The 20,092-nt window shown below is 32.4% G+C and overlaps 1 protein-coding gene across 2 annotated transcripts in view; it reads left to right on the forward strand.

Annotated features, from left to right (window-relative positions):
- Positions 1-20,092, forward strand: part of LRRC7 (leucine rich repeat containing 7) — a 275,996-nt gene that overhangs the window by 218,793 nt on the left and 37,111 nt on the right. For both annotated transcript variants that reach the window (XM_006919313.1, XM_025052071.1), the window contains one exon: positions 3,651-3,770. In XM_006919313.1, coding sequence (XP_006919375.1) covers positions 3,651-3,770 — 120 coding nt within the window. The remainder of the gene's footprint in view (positions 1-3,650; positions 3,771-20,092) is intronic.

The following is a 20,092-nucleotide window of genomic DNA, read 5'->3' on the forward strand; positions in this document are numbered from 1 at the left end:
AAGCACAATTTATATGGCATCTTGGGGTAACTATGCCTATAGTCTCTATTAATTTTGCTGCATTTATTATTGGCTACTAACCCTGAAAAAGATTCTCTTAATTTTCTAATTATAAAAAACACTTTTAGGCTATAAACCATATACATTTTCATGGACAGTGGCTAAAATTACCAAAATAATAATGTTAGGACTCATACAGATGCATTTTCACAATTAGAATGAAATGCTGTTTTAAAAATCATCTGGACATGACATAAACACTTTCAGATTGAACCTCATGAAATCATAATCATTTATATCCAAGATTGGCATATATTTGCCTTTATATACTTACTTTTTAAAAATATATATATTCAAAAAAGAATATTATAACAATAATTTCACTGGAAATACTTTGGGGAAAATTATTTTTAATACGGTTTTTGAATCTGCCCTTTGTGAACTATGTGCCAATTACTAAGCAAAATAGATCCTTAAGGGCTATATCCTAAGACCTTTGCAAAGTGCTTAATTCTAGTCCCATGCTCATATAATTTCTCCAACAAAATGCAATAAGTGAATTTCCAAAGCTTTAGCGCACCCATGAATTAGTAGACAAGAGCAAAGCCACTGGATTAGCTAAGCTCATTTACTCTTATATATGAATCCTATACATATACATATACTTACATATAGACTCACATATGGACACATTCATGCACATATTCATGTACATGCTCATACATACACAGATATAGAGAGACACACACAGAGACGCATATTCATGCACATTTATGTCAGCAAAATTAGAAATTACTTCTTCCAATAGGTACCTGTGATCATTCACAGTAGTAAAAATCATAAATGTCAAATCTACAAATGTCCACAGCAGTCTTTGGAACCAGCATCTATTCAGCAAAATTTTTACTAGCATTGCTTAATTTCTTAATGAATAAAATTTCTGATTCTTTACTACATCACACTGACCATTTTCTCTATTATTTTGAAATATTAAAGATCTACGGAATTTAGAAGCTGAGAGAATGGTGCACGGTGATGATCTCTCCAAGTCTTTTATATTTAATTAGTTATGTATAGTGAAGAAAAGACTCATTCTTAATCTTTAAAAGTATCTAAATAAAATATCTAGGATGTGGCATTAAAAATAATTAAATGAATAACTGAATCTCAATTTGGTGTTTTCTCTGAAATAATAAACTTCAACAGTGTTAAGTTCATTACTTTTTTTTTTTTTTTTGCATTTTCAGGTGCTCCTTTTAACCTTTTATAGAATTTTAACAACTGAGCAACTGCATTTATATACAGTAGCACTTTATAAAAAGTATAGTTTTTTTGTAAATAGCTATACTCCTTTTGGGAAAGAATGTGAACCTACCACATAATTCTCTTTTGGGTTCCCCTATCCCAAACATTAATAAACTGTTTTCATGGTCTTTCTATTTCTGCAAACTTAAGTCACCCCCAGGTGTCTCACATAAGAAAAACAAAAAGCCCAGAACATTCTTTAAATCAATTAAGGAAGTTACTTCCATGAAGTTTCTTTAATTTTGCTGTTTTATAAGTTTTTTGTTTCATGTGTCTGCATGTTTATGTTTCTTTTGGCCATTATATAGAGAAATTGGTGTGGTTGCTAATCCTAATTTTAAAAAGAAAGAGATTAATTTATAAACTAATGAAAAGCTTACATCGTCATGATATTAGGATTTTAACTAAAGGGTTTTAGCCTTGTTTTACACCAGAAAGAATTTTGCAATTCTCAGTTGTGCTCTGTGACTAGGAGTCATGTCTGGCCAGCTGCACGAAGTTTAGTGGAAGAAATAGAGATGGAGATGAGGATTATGTGGAAGAAAAAAAGGGATACCCATGCCGAATTCTGGCCACTTCTCAAAAATCTGTGTTGCACAGACCTAGCCTGATGAACACATTTATTATCCCACTTCACTGACTTAGGAACCAAGCCAGAAAAGACATGGATATTAAAAGTTAAAAACAAAACAAAACAAAAAACACTGTTCAGTAATGCCTACTCTACATAATTATATTTTAACTGCTTAATTTTAATAATTCGATTTGTCATATTTTAATATCTAGAAAAATTGTGTGTAGGCATATGCAAACATTAATCTGGAAAAAGGTAAAGACTAGAAATTAATGATTAAAGACAGATAGATGGGTGTTGAATAATTATCTAGTTATTTTCAAGTAATATGTACTTTAAATGTGCCATGTACATATGATTTTCAAAGAAATACAAGTAAATTCATTCTTAGCTCACCCAAGAACTTCAATATCTATTTTTCTCTTTTTTCACACTTTCTGATAGGCTCATGAAAGAAGAATTCACATGGTCAAAGTATAAAAAAAAAAAATTGACTTATCTCTTTACTTCTCACAATACCTATTAGACCTTAAGAAAGCTTCATCTAGTGTCGTAATAAATTCTATTTTTAAATAGTTTCAAGCAATGCTTTTTTAAAATGCAGGTAGTCAGAATACCGATAGAATTAGTTACGTAATTGTTTTCTAAAGAAGAACAACTAGAATGATTCCATATAATCAGATGAAACCTGGCAAACAGCCCATCTCTGTCATTTATAGAGAATGGCCCAGTTCTTCTATTCTGGGTTGGAAGACTATACCTCACACAGAGTAGAGTTGTACATACACTCTCGAACCTGGCTTTATTTATCTACAGTGATCTTTCAAAATATGTGCAAAAAAATGGAATAGGAAATACTAAACAAAATATCTCACCTACATAAAAATCCCCCAGGAAATCAAGTAATACTTGTGTATCCTGCAGGTTAAGGGAGGGAAAAGACTTTGCGAAAAGTTAATCTTCCACAAGAAAAATATCCCACTACTATACCACTCCATAGTATGTGACTACTTGCTATTACTCAAGTCAGACTATTGGAGGAACACCAAAAGATCTACCATTAATAATAATAAATATAAGGGTATTATTATTTACCAAAAATAGCAGTAAATCAGTAAAAAATAAAATTAAAAGAGTTTAAACTCTAATGCATAAATGACCTATATATACAAATTTAGAATCAAGACAGTCATGATTTATTTACACTGTGATTCTAATAGTACAATATTTTTTGTGTTTTAATTTTTTCCTCAAAGCTATTTATAGATGCTGTCATAGTTCCATGAATCTTATACTATACTAGTGTTAACACTATTTTGGATTTGTACAAGACATATGCTCCCAGAATCAGTACAGCCTTATAAAATTTGTTTGGAATATTGTATATTATATGGTTTCAACTTATATTCTAAATGGTAAGATCATGCTAAAGAAACAAATTAAGCAAGTTTAAAATGTTGTTTTTAACAATTGGTTAATTTTATTCTGATTATTTTTATTCGGGTACTGTAAATAATCTAAACTTTTCTTTAAAATTCAGTAAATAACTCTAAGATTATTATTTTAATTGAATTTCTCACGGATTCCAAAAAGCTATCAATTTTGAATTTTTACCAAGCAAATAGTGTAAAATAATACTTCTAGTTCAGGATATATGTTTTTCTGCAATTAAACAAAATTAATTTTACCATAATCATTAGGGACTCTTTTCAGAAAACTCTGATAAATTTCTATCACATCACTAAAGAATGCCATACCATTTTTGCAATAGACCCCGTCCCAGCAAAGCAACATTTTAGACAATGGACAAGAAGATGTATCTCCTAGTGGCCAATGGAATCCTTATCCTCTTGGGAGGCGGGATGTACCTCCGGACACCATTACTAAAAAGGTAACCAATTTTAAATTAATGACATAAACCATGAACCTTGCACATCCATTGTAATATGTAATCCATATCTTATGTCTTAACAGCATTTCTAACTTTGTGATAAATTTAGGCTAACTATTATCCCACATAAGAAGTCTGGTTAACTGTAGGTGCATTGAAAAGAATGAAAAACGAATATTGCCAAATGTTCAGAGCTGGTAATAAATTTGTATAAACAAGATTCTGCAACCTTTCTGCACCTCTTCCTAGTGCCTGATACCCATCTTTGAAGTACAAGTCTAGGAAGGTGTGTAATGTATACTTCTAACATTCTTGGCCTCAGCATTATGGTGTACCCCATTTGCATGAAATGAAATTTGACTGTACAAAGATTGTTTCATGATTTCTAAAGTCGTGGCCATTTATTCATCCAATCATTCATTCAGTAAACACGTAGTGAGCAAGCAGTACTACTGTTTTGAGCACTTGCTAGATTCTGGGGAACAAAAATGAAAATATATGGTTTCTTACCTCTAAGACCTTTCAGTCTAGTGAGATAGACTAAGTGAGAAGTAGGTAATTATGATGCTACATGTTAAGTCACCAGAAGAAGAGTAAAAAGACTCTGGGAGAAAATAATTGTGACATATATGAGGAATAAGAATATATTTTTATTTATTATTATTCTGAAAAATATATCTTAGAATACATTTTTAAAAACTCATACAAATCAATAAGAAAAGACATATAACACAATACAAAAAATACAGTGAGAATCAGAAGAGTAAATAGAAATTTTAAAACAATATTTTAATCAAGGAAATGCAAAAAAGATGCTATTTTATATCTACTAAATTTGGAAAAATTAAGAAGTCTGAAAAATGTAAGTTGTTTGCAAGTACAAGAGCAATGGAAACTTCAGTACTTTTAGTGGGAACAATTTTACCACTTTGATAATTATCTTATAAAGCTAAACGTGCACACAACCTATATTCCTATAATTCCCTTAAGATATTATTCTAGAAAAATTCCTATACATGCTATTCAAGATACATGTAATTTTACAATATTAGAAAAGTAGAAAAACTCAATATCTATCACCAGGGAAGTACATACGTAAATTCTGTTATTCACACAAAGGAATATTTTACATCAATGACAATTAGTTAATTATAATTCTGATAATGTGTATAAACTTTAGAAACATAATTTGAGTGAAAAGCAAGTTTCAGAATGTATACATCAAAAATACCATATGTATAAATTTCAAAAAACAAGAAAAACTAAAAATATACTATCTAGGCACAAGTACATGAATGAGGAAACTACTTTTATAGGAAAAGTTAACATAAAATTTAGGATTATGGTTATCTCTAAAGGAGAGGGTGGGAGTGGGATGAGGGAGGAAGCTCGTATTATTGGTACTGTACTATTTCTTAAGTTAATGAGTGCTCATTTTCTAATCATGCTTTATAACTTACATATACACTACATAATTACATACTTCCTTTGTAACCTAGGTGATGATTTTCCCCTTGATGATGATTTTGGTGTTTTAAAAAAAATACATATATATAATATCAAATTATTAACCCCAAATAATTGTTTTTCCCTCCCTACTCTTTTATTCATACTGTTGGCTTTATCCTAAAATTGGTTCCTCTTGTTACAGACTAAATAGAGATGGAAACCTAGAAAACTCAAGAAAGAAGTTTCCTTTTGAAATAAAAGGGAGAATTATGATGGAATCTATTTAAAGGGTCTCTAAGGAAGACAGAAAGAATATTTAAAATGGCAGATACCTGATTATATTTAAAGGCTGACGATAAGAAGCCATTGGTGAAGAGGAAGTTGAAAATCTCAAACAGGAAAGGAGAGAAATCTACTTATGAGGAAAATTGAGAGGATGAAAGTGATTGCAGGAAATCGAGTACTTATTAGAGCCTAGGGCAGATTGCCTGACCAAAGGAGGGAACCACATGCACTTACATAGTTGCAAAGGGCTACTAAAAGTTTCCCATAAAGGAAAAGCCTTATTCATTTATGATCTAAATGGAACAGGTGTTTACATTATCCATCAATACATACATTTTATATGTAATCTATTTTCAGAGTTCATAGTATTATGTTTAGTCCTATCATCAATACAAATATTGATGATCATTTGCTTGCTTCTCTATGTGGTTTAAAAACCCCATGCAATCCTATATTGATTAAACATTTGTGGGCTAGTTAATCTTATTAAAGGCTAAAATATTTGTTTACTCTATTGAATAACTTTATTAACCTTTCATACTTCTTGTCAAATGTGAAATAACATAATACGTCTTTAAAATCGTATCATGTCTTTCATGTGTAAACTCATTAGTACTTTCTACTATCATAAGCATTTTCTGACTACTTCACGTTATAGCACTTTTGCCTAAAATCTGAGATTTTAGAACTTATAAATAGGTATGTTTACCTATTACCTTAGAGAATAGAGAGAATAATGAATGTTTTAAATATTCAAATTTAGTGTTTTTATTATTATTATTTATTAGTTAAATATATGAAGTTAATATTCAGTGAGAATTAACCTAAGGAAGTAAAAAATGATAATGGGATTATTTGCCTGGGCTGTAGGATTTATCAAGATAAGTGTGAAAATTATACTACTATTTATCGGGTTAATATTTTATTCTATGATGAATGTATATTAAAGTCATTGTTACTTTTACAGTTGTCATGAAGTGAGTAGTCATCAGTCTCAACAGGATAAGAGTGGAAAACTAGAAACTGAACTACAAATAGAATGGAGAATCGAAGGAAAATAAGTGATGAAGAAATCTTAGCCAGCACCCCATTCAGTCTATTTCTCAAAGTCTTTGCAGATTTTTTCAATCGTATCTCTGTACCTAGAGATACTACTGTGATATTACTACTCTGTAGTAATTACTATAACTACTAGATATTACTACTAGTACTGTAATACTACTGTGATCAGAAATTACTGTAACTCTGCAGGGATTCAGTGGGAAATCCCTTTAAGAAAGGCTTTGATTGAACTTGTAGCTCTCTGTTCTGGTTATCATAGCTTTTCAGTTGAACTGGTATTAGTAATACAGCTATGACTAGCAGTACTCCAAGCACTATAGGGGAAAAAATGTGGATACCCTCCAAGCTGTGGATCCAGAGATTTGAACACATAAAATAATAAGACAAGAAGTGTTTATCAGAAAGAGTTTTGTTTCTGTATCTGTGACAGGTCTAGGTACCAGAGTGGCTAATCCATGGCAAAATGTTGAGGGTGTTAAATCCTACTTTGTTTTTTAATGAAATGGAAACAATTTTTATTTGTAATAGTGTAATAGTAGGTGGTAGTTTTAAATTTTTCTCTTTCTATGTCAGTCTCCAAATTTTCAAATTCTGATTTCTATTAATTCAAAAAGTCTTGGAATCACTGATAGAACACGTTGATAGCTACGTAAGTAAATCTTCCCCCCCCAAATTCTAGGCAGTACTACCTGAGTACTTCAGAATTGCAATTACAAACTTGCAATGGCTGAAAACAACAGTGCTTTCAGAATGAGTATTTGTATTCAAGTCTTAAAATATCTTTTGAAAATCTTAAGTCATTTTGTTATTATGCCACAGTCACTGTGGCAAAAATCTATTATGTACCATGTATTTAACTATACTGTATGCCAGGCATTGTGCTAAACACTCTGATATATTTCTTCAGCCAATCCTCACAACCATCATATGAAGTAATCAGTATTGTTTTTATCCCCTTTATGAAAGAAAAGACTGAGTTTAGGCTTTCTCAGTTAGAGACTTGCCAAGATCACATGAGACTAAATATTTTAGATTACTGTCCTATATGTAACAGAAAATTGTATGAAGGGTAAAATATAAATAAAAATAAAGTGTAAAATATTGTGTGTAAAATATAAATGAAAACAATTTTCATTTTAAAGTCAGACATTATATTCTGATTTGGTAGAATTCTCCATAGGAATGAAAAGACTGTTTTTCCCTAATTCTGAAATCACAAACCCTCTTAAAAATATTGAGAATCTTAAATAGGTTAAATATCTCTGAGGAGATTTAAAATTGAAGGATAATATTGTAAGGATATGTTAAAATGTTGGAGCAGAAAATCATTGCAGCAAAAAGGCTAAAGTGACTGATTAAAACAAATGAAGCTTAAAACATTTTCCTTCTGGAAAAAGTAACTAAGATACTTTAAAATCCTAGCTATATCAAATCTGAAAATTCTTTAATGTATAGATTCTAGACATTAGAGGGTCTCCTTTAGCATTGACTCTTTAGCATGACTCTTCCTTCTCCAAGTGTCTGTTATTCTAGGTTAAGTGGACAATGACTTGATCATCATAAAGATGATCATCAAGGGTCAACATCAAGATGGACACAGTTGAAGAGAAAGTATTAAAAATGCAGCTATTTAGTCTCAGCTCACAAACTTGCCCCTTAGGCTGAATTTGCCAATGATGTTCTCACATCTACAATGCCAGCTCAGCCATGAAGGGTTTCAGGGTGGCCAGTTGCTCGTCACTCTGAGGCATGCCCAGGAACTCATTAAGAGAAACTAAATGAAATTTAAAAGAAATTGTATGTGTTTTTTGGTCATTTTCATGTTCTTTTTATCCTTTCTTTCACAGGCCCCCAAATTAGAAATTTTCCTTTTTCAGACCATATGAAGTTTTTTTTTTTTTTTTTTTTAATTTTTAAGTTTCTGGGAAGGAATAATTATTCCTTATTTTAATTTTGGCATTTGTCATATTTCTTAGTATAATGCATTTTACCATTTCTTTTTATTCATATTTGGAAAGGTAAGGCGTAAAATATCAAGTCTTAAAATACCTTTTGAAAATCTTAAATCATTTTGTTATTGACTGTATGACCAGTCCATCATTTGTGCTTTAAAACAACTGAATTGAATTACTACTGGAATTGATCTTTCACTTGGTAGCAAAAGTCAAACTATTGTGGAACTTTTCAAAGTGTAATAATAAACTAATGTCATTTTTAAATGAGAAGTAGATATTTAAAAGTATGACATAAGGAAAATCAACTTATACATTTAGTAATTTCAATATGAGCATTATATTATTATGCTATAAAAATCATATCTGAAATATATAATCATTATGTTTTAGTCATAGAAAAGTAATTTGTTTTGCAAGTAAAAACAAATATTTCTATTAGCACTGTATGTGGTACTGGAATAAAAATAAGTATATGATTCTTCGCTTTTAATTTAACTGAGACCAGACAGTAGTGCTGTTGGAATCCCTTACTTCAAAGGCACAAGGGAGGATGGATGTAGCTCACTTACATAGAAATAGAGGAAAGTCTGGAATGGATAAGAAAGAGAAATAAAGATTTAAATATTAAAAAACTTCAGGATGGCAGAATATAGAGTAAATCTTGAGGCTATAATTGAGCAAGTCAAGATATAAAAGATGCAGATATGAAAATCAACTGGGTAAACTTAACATGTAAGAGAAAAGAGACAGGGAAATAAAAATGTTTCTTATCTCCATCAACATCAGTCAAGAATATCTGTTCTAGTTTAAAGTAAAATTTAATTTTAAAAAATGATTCCAAAACTTTAGTGATTGTCAGTGTCGTAACTAAACTCTCCTTTTGTACAGAAGGAAATAAGTCAGGTAGTAAGTTTTGCCTGAGGCTTTCCCTCCTAAAGCAATATACGTTATTAACAGTGAAATTAACCCCCAATAAGCGTTATTAATCCCCGGGAGTAATGCCTTGACTTCACCAGTCCATAAGCAAATAAGAACGATCTTCTCTACCACTGTGAGTAATGCCAAGCACAAGCCTGACTCCCTCTTTTCTAATTCTCTTCCCAAGCCACATTTTTCTCCTCTGACAGGAGCAAATTTCACACTGGTTAGAGTAAATTTTTTTTTTGGTAGACTGGGCCATCGCTGAAAAGCAAAAACAGATTAGAATACTTTATTTAGAGTCATTTAGAACTCCATTTTTCTAAACATTAGGAGAAAAGATCTTTCTGAGTTGGCTGGTTGAGATTCTCCTTGCTTCCCTTATCTTCTTCCTGTCACTCCCACTCATGTTGGTTTCACTTAGCACTTTGTATTGAGAAACACAAAGACTGCACCAATATTCGGAGTAGTGGCATATTCTCCCGAGGCCGCTGAGCTTCAAGAAAAAATAGTGCCAAAGTATCTTCTGTCAGTGAACTGTCCCCCACAAAATGAGAAATGAATCAATGAAATGACAGATTGATGAAATCATACCATTATAGACTTTTAAATTATATTTAAAAAAAAAAGAAAAGAAAAGAAACTTTTAGGACAATCTGTTGCTCCCAGAGAGACATTTCTCACACAAATATATGCAGTTTTTCTCTTGACCAAAAGCCAGTTTTTTCAGGGGACATAAGTTTAAAAAGGAGAGTGGAATAGTTGGAAAATCGTAAATGTGCTCAAATAAAAAAGAACTTCCATCCTTAGGAGGACTTTGAAAATAACTCTCTGAATTTCCAATAATGTAACTCCACTTTCTTTGGAGTTTTGGTTTCCAGAGATAATCTGGAACTGATTATTTGTGTGAACAGTAAGTACCCACTTCTTAATTCCACCCTTAGTTTGAAAAGGGGAGTTTCAAGCAACAGTTCCAATCACATGAGGAGGTAAACACACCCAGGGTCACAAATATCCCTCCAGGTTAAGAAGGTTTAAGAGTAGGAGAGGTAGCTAGGTGAAAATTATCTTATGTGACTTTGTGGTTAAGAATCAATTATTGATGACATTATTAAGCATCTACCAAACACCCACTGGAGGCTCTTTTAAATTGCTGCTTCTTATATTTAGGGATTGTATTAATATATCCTCTAATTTCCCCTGCCTAACAATTACATGCCTCTGTCTCTATACTAGACTAGCCTCAACATGATGATTATGGCATAAATAACAGTTATTGTTTTATAACAGAATAAAAATGCACTATTTGAGGTTGTACAAGTTAAAATATCTAGAACAATCCAAAGAACAATTATAGGAACTACAAGCTAAGGGCTCAAATCTAGTCTTGAGAATATCAAGTTATATTCCTTTTATGTTACAAGTATCGGAACTGTTATTCAGATGAATTAAACGTACTCTTTTGAAACATAACTTATTCACTGATAATTGTTACCTTTTCCAGTAAATCAATTCAATTATTTTCTTTTGCTATACTAGAGGAATAGAAATTAATATATCAAATTAGATTCAGTGCCCCCCATAATTACCAATTGTTAATATAAGAGAGAGAAGGCTGGATATATATAAAGACTTGCCCGTTAAACAAAAATTAATTGCCAATGCAAGAGTACATGGCCTGTAGGAAGTCAAAAATTTTATGAAAATGGGACCCTTCAGAGGCAGTTCTATGCACTTAGCAATAGTAGCTGAATCAGGAAGAAAGGCTTGAGGAAGTCAATGAAATAATTTCCTCTGTTTAATGATCTGTTTCAAATATTTATTTTGTTAATCTGAACAACTAGGGTGATGAATTTTAATTAGTAAATTTTAGTATTAGGTAATTCATAGATATTTTTAAAACTTACTCTATTTTGTTATTATTTGTTCTCAAAAATAATGCAGATAAGAGGTTGTAGAAATGTAAATGAGAAAATTCTTCTCTAACTTAAAGCTAAAGTGATAGCTGGATAAAATATTGTTTAGTTTTACAGTCTTTTTTTTTTAATGTTTTACTCAACACGATATTAATTCTTTAACTCACAAAGCTCATCCCTTTATCTCTTAATACCAGTGGAACAATACAATTGTGGAACAATACAATTGATGTCCAGTCATGGACACCACTGTCATAAAATCAGTAGAATGTTCTCATCCAGACTGACTCTAAATTATTTCCTTAATAAAAGTGCAAACCTAAAGACTGTCTATCAAATGGCTATTCAGTCAGCGGTAGAAAAAAAAAATCTTTCCATGGACTAGAGCAATAGAAAGAGTGGCAGGTTAAAACTGCTTAATCCATCAATTCTTGACATAGGTGTTCCTTAAAACAAATGACTATTCTACTTCAGAAAATTGAGATAACTCAATAACATTTATACAATCTTCATTTTGGAAGACATCTAAAAGCATAAAAAAATGCAGAATTAGTTCAATGTAAGAAAAGTGTTCATGAACAAGTATGTGATTTGAAGACCTAAATGACATGACAACTGCCAGATGATCAAGGTTTGTTGCCAAATAGAGGATGCCAAGTGGTAAGATCCCATTTCTTGCCACTTGATTTTTATCTGACCTATTCCACTACTTATAGTTTTTAGAAATCTTATGGGTAAAAGAAATTATCATCAAGTTTTTATTGTTATTAACATCTTCCTTTCAATTTCATTTCAGGAATGTATATGTCAACATCATCACAAAACAGACTGTAGGTTGAAAGGTGTAAACTTAGCTCAAATTCCATCATTTTTGCTATTAGGGATCTTCCACTGCTTTTTTTTTTTTTTCATTTTGGTTAATAATTTCCAATTTCATAGCTCTATTTTATAAATCAACATTTAATCATAGAAGAATGTGCTTATAGAGATTCAATAAGCCAGAAATGACTCCCTGCACATATCAGCCAGCTGCCATCTTAAAGCATATGCACTGAAGGGAAAAGCCCTATTGCCTCACCTTTTTATTTGTCATTTGAGACACTAGAGTACATCATCAGTATTTGACTTTAAAAAATTTAAGATCAGTAAATATTTTGAATGTCCCCCTCCCAAATACTGCACTGTGCCAGCGAAATGCAATGTCACCAAATCCCCGGAGCAGGAGAAAGAACATCTTCCTACCCCTCTTCCAAGCTTCAGAGTTCCCTTCCATGTGTTTGTGCAAGTTTGACTTTAATGCCCAAATAGGAGAACATAGAGTTTTGGCATCAAAATTGTTCCAGCTGAATACAAATAAAGCAAAACAAAAAAAAGTAATAAAGCTTAATAGGTTGGTTGTCATAATCATAAAACAATATTTGCAATATGTATCAGGCACTGTACTAAGGTGCTTAGTATAGACACTCTCTCATCATCTTCATTGCAACCCTATAGGACAAAGAGGCATAGAAGTGAAGAACACAGGATTGGAGCCCACTGTGTCTGGTTCTACAGCCTGTAGTCTAACCACTACACATACCACTAATATGTTCTATCCCACCCACCCCACCAAAAAAAAAAAAAAAATCAGAAAACATTACAGCATCACCCTGTTGTAGTAGTAAATAACCCTCAATACCAGGAATATATCTGATAATAGATTTAGCTAGTACTTTTAGCCACAACTTAGTATTGTTTCTTCTGTTTTACTAGTCAGAAGAGAGAAAGAAACCCTGGCACTCGTCATAGATTTAAAAAGAATTTTTGAGCCCTCTTCAACTTGTTCTCGGTGACCTACACAAATCAAATATTTTAGATATTCCTAAATGTGCTTATTTCCCAAGCCTTCATTTTCTTTACTCTGACAAATTTACAAGTTCTTTATTTATCTTTATGAATCTCAGAAGGAATACAATCAAGAGCTCTAAGCATGACTGAAACCTACCTGCGATCCTTCTATCATATTGAATTTAGTTCCTTTTGTTCATTTTGTTCTTTAATAAATTAGCTCATCAAACTTCTACAGTATATCATCTAAGATTCCTACTATACTCTTCTGTTTGATAGTCTCCATTGACAGGACAAATAACCTAAGTCCTGTCACCAAAACCACTCGCGAAACTAATAAAACTTCACTGAATATGGAGGCAAGCCCTGCAAAATAATAATTACATTAATACATAAAAACTAAACTATGCACTAAGCTGCACAAAAAAATTTTATCTCAATGTTTTTCTTACTTCTTAAGCAGGCATGCAGGAGATACTGAGTCTTAACTTTGTCTTTAATTGACCCTTGAGCTTGTTATATACTCTGCTGTTCAGTTTCCTCATCTTGGAGGGATAGACAATGATGCAGCCATTGTAGAGAGGTTCTGAAAATTAAGATTATGACATAAAACATTTATCACAGCTCCTGTCATATGAATGTTTAATTAATGGTAGCTATTATAATATTTATTATTTTGCATAAAATGTGTTAATTATGGACAAGATAAATATTCATTTAGCTCTGTTCCTAACAGCAGGTTGTTAACAAGACCAAGGTCGTGAGTTAGCATCCCTTTTGAATTACTTATACATGAACACAGGCTATCCTCTTCACCTGAACAGTTGCCTTGAAAACATATACAATGATGAGGATGGAAGTATCTAGGGGAAAAAATGAAGGTGAATCATAGCAACCTAAAATATTAGCTATATTAGTGAAGAGTAGGTAAGATCTCTACTTATGGCAAATTCTTTTTTTTTTTTTAATTAGTATATGCTGGCTCCCTCCATAAAAAGGCCACATCTCAAAATCTGAAATAACTGCATAATTTACTGCTTGCTAACAAATAACTTCTAAGGCACAATCTCTCTGAATAAGACAGAGTTTAGGGGAAGCATGGAGTTCAAACATTGGTGGATTTTCAGAAGTTGGAATATTTAGGCATTCATTATCTTTGAACTAGGGAAGCATGGCTACTTAAGTGAGACTATTGCTGATTGGTTAACTTTCAGGAGCATTTTCTAAAGCAAGTTGTCATTGATTAATAACAACAGATTTAAAAACAATTCTAATTGATGGTTATTTATTGGTATGGCCAAAGGACAATCAGACCTTTACTCAGCTGATAAGAACCTTTTATTCTCATTGCCATTATTGAGTACTTACTATGAGTACATACCAGCAGAATGCTCAATGTATTCCAGTATCTTTTTTAATCTTCATAATATTCTACAAAGTACTTATTATCTACAGTTTTCATATGATAAGCAAAAGACTTAGGTAACTTTCATTAGATTACATAAGTAAAAAGTGACAGCAAAGAATAAAACCCAGATTCATCTGACTCCAAAGACTGTGTTATCTGTACTGCCTCGATTAAATTTTAAATTAACTCCTGGCATTTCTATAATGCTTCATTTCTATAATTTTGTCACTTCAAGAATGTCATACAAATAGAATTACACAGTATCATACAAGTAACCTTTTTCAATGGGCTTATTTTACTCAGCATACTTCTCTGGAGATTCATTCAGATTATTGTGTGTATCAATAGGTACTTCCTTTTTATTGCTGATTTGTATTCTAAGATTTGGATGTATCACAGTTTTTTTTTTAACCACTCACCCACGGAAGGAAATCTAGATTTCCAGTTTGGGGCTGTTAAGAAGAAACTTGCTCTAAACATTCACAGATGGGGTTTTGTGTGGACTTAAGTCTCTAAATCTCTGGGATAAATGCCCAGTAATGTAATTGCTGGATCACATGGTACTTGCATATTTAGTTTTTGTTTTTTTTTTAAGGAACTGCCAAATATTTTACAGAGTGGCTCTACTATTTTACATTTCCGGCAGCAGCCTATGAGAGATCCAGTTTCTCATCTTTTTCAGCATTTGTTGTCACTATGTTTTATTTTAGCCATTCTGACACTTGCATAGTGATATCTTACAGGATTTTAATTTAAATTTCTGTAATAGCTAATGATGTTAAACATCTTTTCAGGTGCTTATTTGCAGCCACTTGTATATTCTCTTTAGTGAAATATCTCTTTTTGTCTTTTGACCATTATTCTAAATGAATGTTTAGTTTCTTACTGTAGAGTTTTGAGAATTCTTTATATATTCTAGATACCATGCTTTGTCAAGTATGTGGCTTGCCAATATTTTCTTGAACTCTGTAGCTTTTTTTTCATTCTATTAACATTTTACATTTAAATCTATAATCTATTTTGAGTTAATTTTTATATAAGCTATGAGACATAGGTCAAGTTCATTTATTTTGCCTATCGACATCCTATTGTGCCAGCACCGTTTGTTGAAAAGCTATCTTCTATCCATTGAATTGCTTTTGCACCTTTGCCAAAAATCATTTGGGCATAACTTTGTGGGTCTATTTATGGATTCTCGGATCTGTTTCATTTATCTATCTGTCTGTCCCTCTGCCAGTACCACACAATCATGATTACTGTAACTATAAGAATCTTGAAATCAGATAAGCTAATTCTTCCTACTTTATTCTTCTTTTTCAAAATCATGTTAGCTATTCTAGTTTCATTGTCTTTCAATATAAATTTTAGAATAATATTATATGTGTGTATATATAAACTATTTCTGGGATTTTGATAGGAAAGTGGGGCACTGCCTTATTTTGGCCAGATAGGGGTAGAGTGTAATTTTTCCATTTAGGCTCCAGTGACACTTGAGGCAAAGTTCCTGATTATTGCTAAGTAGGGACTGATATCCTAACTTCCCAGATGGACTCCACTGATATCTCAGTGGGGATAGCCTCATCATCAGTGGATAAGGGAGAGGATTCTGACTCTCTACTAGATCTTCTCTAACTACCCTGTTGGGAAAGTAGGAGGGTGCCTCATTATTGCTAGATGGGAGTGTAAGTCCATGCTCCATGTGTTCTCTACTGACACTGTTGGAGAGAGAGAGAGGCTTACTACTGGCCTATTGGAATTAATGCAGGGACATCTTACTTGGCCTTCTCTGATACCACAGCAGCAGGAGTGCTGGTGTGCCTCATTACATCCTTATGAGGATAGACATCTTGGCAGTCTACTTGGCCTTTGCTGACATGATTGGGGTAGGACTACAGTTTTTGCCAAGGTGTTGGCCATAATAGGGAAGTCTTTGTCTAAGTTTTCTAGCTTGCTAGGCTGCTCCTTTTTCTTGATCCTTTGGCTAATAGAGTAGGCTTTTCTTGACTCATCTTTTGGCATTTTCAGGTTACCTGCTTTTTCAGTCTGGGATATATGTCACAAAAATAAAACCCAATGAATTCACCACCATGTTGCTACTTGGTTCCCAGGCCCCTAGCTGATCTGCTTTCTTCTGTCTACTTTCCAGGGTTTTCTTAATTTGCTTATATATAATGTCCAGAGTTTTTGTTTATATATAATTTGTTTATATATAATCTAACTGGAAGAAGAAGTCCTACTACCTCAATTTTTAAAACTTAACTTTCATATTAAAAAGCAAGTAAATAAATAAAAGAGGCACTGTACAATACATGGCGTGGATAGAAAGTGATAGGAATGTTCTGTTGTCATTGTTTTACAAAATTGGTGAAACTGACTTGTTTTAATGAGTGCTGCTGATTCCTTGAAATCAATTACTGAGTTATTGCTTCTAGATGATTCTGTGTTGTTGAAAATGCTCCCAAATATTTTTAGAACTCTGTATATTCTCAGCGGCATAAATTGTCATCTTTTGAGGCAATGTTTAATTTTTGGAAGCAATCCCAAGTGGTTCAAGAGCCAAAGTAGTAAAACAGATGACTAAATTAGGTAATATACTACTCTTTTCTAAGAGAATAGTGTGAACCAAAGTATTGTTGTAGTCAGAAAGTCATTCCTTTTATATGATACAAAACCTCCCAAACACTTTAAATTTCCACATAACAATCTTAATTAGCTATGGGATAAATTTTGCCAAAAGGTATCAAATCAACATTTCTTTTTTGTGGTGTTGATATAAATGTTTTCTTCGGTCCTATGGATATTGGAGTTTTTTCCTGTAAACTTTGACAGGATGTTTTTGAGTCAACTTGAAAACACCATATTCCATCACTATTCTCCTCGAATACATGTTATTTTGTCCAACCTCCTCTTGAAAGTTCAAAACAAATGTCAAATCTCAATTTCTTTTTACCATTCAAAAGGTGTAGCACAGGCTTTACAGAAACCTTCATGTTCAAATTTCCCTTCAGTATGAGTCAGTGTTCTCATAGCTAACCCTCTGCTTGAAAAAATCCAGTCTCTGACGTTTTCTACATTTTCATCAGTCTTTTGCACTTCATCATGAACATCCTTATTACCTTTCTTAAGACTTTGTGCCAGTCAGAAAAACTCCCTCATTGCCGTCCTTTCACGCCATAATTGTTTCTTTAAATGTCTTGTGTCATTTATGTTTGCTTAACTTCACACAAAATTTAGTGTTAATTCTTTGCTTTCTACAGCTGTCATTCACCATTCATTGCAGCCAATAGCTCAAATACAGAGTGAAAGAACTGCTGCTGATGCAAACAGAATCGTTTTACAGCATGTTCCTTCCAAGGCCCACTTTGTGTTTTGCCAAGCCATATAAGAACATGAGCTTCATCACTTCAAAATTACAGAGATATTACTAAATACACAGAACGTCAGCCTATTTGCTTAACCATAAAGCTCTAAATGACAGACATAGGATCTAAAATAGATAATAGACCTAATTCAATAAATAGGAATGTCTCTTTGGCAAATTTAACAGTTGCTAAAGATGTTTAATAGATTCTACCTCAACAACCTGATTCTTTTGTTTCTTTTCATGCCTCCTTTTTTATTCACAGTTGAACTGTTGTGGGGTGAGGATCTTATAAAGAAGGAAGGAGGTCGCAGTATAATTTTGTGTTTAATAGCATGACCTTTGATAGTCAGACAGCCTTCGTTCAAATCCTGGTTCTGCCAGTTTACCAAGTGGCAAGTGACTTGGGGAAGTTATTTAACCTCTCCAAGCTTTAGTTTTCTCCTAAGTAAAATTGGATAATAATAATTTCTAATGCTGTTATAAGGATTAAAAGAGATTATACATATAAGGAAAGTTTCAGTACCTCATGTTTGGATGGTAGCTGCTATTCATTAAATGCCAGTTACTATGCCAGTCATTAAAGATGGCAAATAAGATATAGTGATTGCCTTCAAGTTCTAAACCAAAGCATAATTCTCAGTTCAAATTGATCCATCAAAAATAAAAAAAAAAAAAAAAAAACAGAAAAAGAAATCCAAAGGCTATTACAGTTCTAGAATATATAGAATTAGTTTTTCACCCTCAGATAGACCATTACCAGAATATTCTAATCAGTGAAGTGGTGTTAAGCCATCGTTGTTGATTTTCTCATGTAGACTGTGCATCATGGCACTAGCTGTGTTCTGGATCCCTTTACATTTTCTAGGAGTAAAAATTCTTTACTTGACTTGACTATGTGGTCACTTTCAATTAAACTGCCAGTCTTCCTCTTTCCCACTGACTCAAGCACTTACCGAAGACCTACGAATATTATGCCAATGAAAGTGAGAAGGGGGTATAAATGTAAAATCAATTGACTGCTCAGTGGCCAGCCAGCCTTAGTCAGCCTATATCTCCAGCTCCTCTAACTCCAGAGAAGCGTTTTCTCTAACTAAGAATGCCAATGAGTTCATTCAGAGTATAACAATTCAAAATGTGATCCTGAGTTTATCATGGCTTTCCTCTCCTCCCAAACAAGAGAACATGCAATTTCATGGAGGTAGCAGAAAAGTCAATTTGCAATAAGGAAAAATTTGACTAGAAGGGTGTTCAATCTTCTGGAATGGCTGAGAAGGGAATAGATACAGAAACACACATTTGCCCTTTATGAGGTAATCTTAGTTATGTTTATTATGATGCTATAGTTTTGTGACCACTGGTTAATATTTGGGACACCGTTGGATTGCTGATTGTTTTCACTTGTGCTGGTATGGCCCGAATCTCTTTTTTTGCATCTTTTTCTTCCATTTCTCATGACTGAAATATAAAATATTCAAATGTTTTTGAATATTTAAAAAAAAAACACTGTACATGATACCAAGACAGCCAATGGAATACCTGAAACTATAATCAAATGGTTATTTACTTTATCCTACATATGGCCAAATAATAATTTTGAATATTTTCTTCACTGAAATTACCTCTTGTTTGAAATCAAGCAATATGCCTTCCTTCTTCTCAATTTTCCTGATGTCTCTCTTCTGTTGCTCTACTTAACAACTTTTTTAAAATTTAAAATTAATCTCTTCCTTGAATACTTACTTAATAATTATTCCTTTATTTCTCCAACCTGACTTTTTTATAGTAATCAAAATCTTAATTAGTCAGGAAAATTCATAGGCTTTCCTAGCTAATGAATTCTAAGGTGAAATTCAAATTACCTACCTTTTGAATTCCAAATTACCTACCTTTTGAATTCAAATTACCTACCTTTTGAATTCCAAATTACCTACCTTTAAAAGATCAACAAGAAAAAAAAGAATTCAGGAAGTAAATCCTCAGATGCTTCCATTAGTAACAGATAAAGTGCAAAGCATAGCATTAACGCATGTGTTTTAAAAGTATTAATAATAAGCATTCATTTCCCATGTTAGACTTCCATGTTAAACCATACTTAATTTTAAAAGGTATATTCTAGATTACCAGTTCACAAGCAGAAC

The sequence above is a fragment of the Pteropus alecto genome, unplaced genomic scaffold (assembly GCF_000325575.1).
Source record: "Pteropus alecto unplaced genomic scaffold, ASM32557v1 scaffold25, whole genome shotgun sequence".
Classification (NCBI taxonomy): Eukaryota; Metazoa; Chordata; class Mammalia; order Chiroptera; family Pteropodidae; genus Pteropus; species Pteropus alecto.